The sequence below is a fragment of the Phaethon lepturus genome, unplaced genomic scaffold, assembly GCF_000687285.1.
Source record: "Phaethon lepturus isolate BGI_N335 unplaced genomic scaffold, ASM68728v1 scaffold30853, whole genome shotgun sequence".
Classification (NCBI taxonomy): domain Eukaryota; kingdom Metazoa; phylum Chordata; class Aves; order Phaethontiformes; family Phaethontidae; genus Phaethon; species Phaethon lepturus.
The window spans coordinates 1,855-2,618 of NW_010530238.1; the positions used below are offsets into that span (position 1 = coordinate 1,855).

The 764-nt window shown below is 65.8% G+C and overlaps 1 protein-coding gene across 1 annotated transcript in view; it reads left to right on the forward strand.

Moving 5' to 3' along the window:
* The window catches only part of FBLIM1 (filamin binding LIM protein 1), a gene marked incomplete at its 5' end in the record, with an annotated part of 2,583 nt that overhangs the window by 564 nt on the left and 1,255 nt on the right, over window positions 1-764 (forward strand). The window contains 4 exon segments of the mRNA XM_010284220.1: window positions 181-257; window positions 359-442; window positions 445-482; window positions 577-693. Of these exon segments, the coding sequence (XP_010282522.1) occupies window positions 181-257; window positions 359-442; window positions 445-482; window positions 577-693 (316 nt within the window).

The following is a 764-nucleotide window of genomic DNA, read 5'->3' on the forward strand; positions in this document are numbered from 1 at the left end:
GGTGAGGGGTTGCCGCGGGGGGCTGCGAGCAGTGCCGGGAGGATGACGATGGTGCCGAGGGTGCTACGGAGATGCTTTGCTAAAGGATGAGCGTGCAGGCGGAAGGGGATGTGAGGTTTTTGGGGGGTTATTCCCCAAATTTCTGCACCCATCCCGGGATGGATCCGGCTCCTGGAGAAGGGCTGTGTTTACTCTCCGTTGCCGTTATCAGCGCTGTTTGTCCCCTCCGGCCGGGCTGGCGTTTGCTTTTGGGGCAGGTCGGCGAGTGCCGCTGCAAAGCTGCCGGGGCGTTATTGCCACGAGGCGTTATTGGACGTTATTGCCCCCCTAAACCCACCGTCTCTGGCTTTCGCCGCAGAAACCCGCCCAGCGGCCCCCGTGCCTTCGTCCCCACCTGTCCTCGTCCTCTCCGAAGCGCCCCAGCCCTTGTCCGCAGAGGCGATGGCGAGCGGCTGGCCCTTGCACCCCCCGCCACGCTCCAGGTGAGGACGACGGGGTGCAATCGCCCCAGTGCCTCCGTTTCCCCACCTGCAAGAGCACAAATGTAACGCGCCTGCGCCTTCCCCTGCTCACCAGGCCCCTTCCGCCTTCCCCGCCGAATTGAGGCCGCCCAAATTTTGCCAGGAGCAAGCAGGCAAGCCGCGGTGGCAGGATGCGAACGGGTACCCGGAGCGGGACGGCTCCAGAGGTAAGGCGGGGGACCCGGCTGCGTAGCGCGGGCTCGTTCCCGTTTGGGGAAATGGAGGGGCGCAGCACCCAGCCCC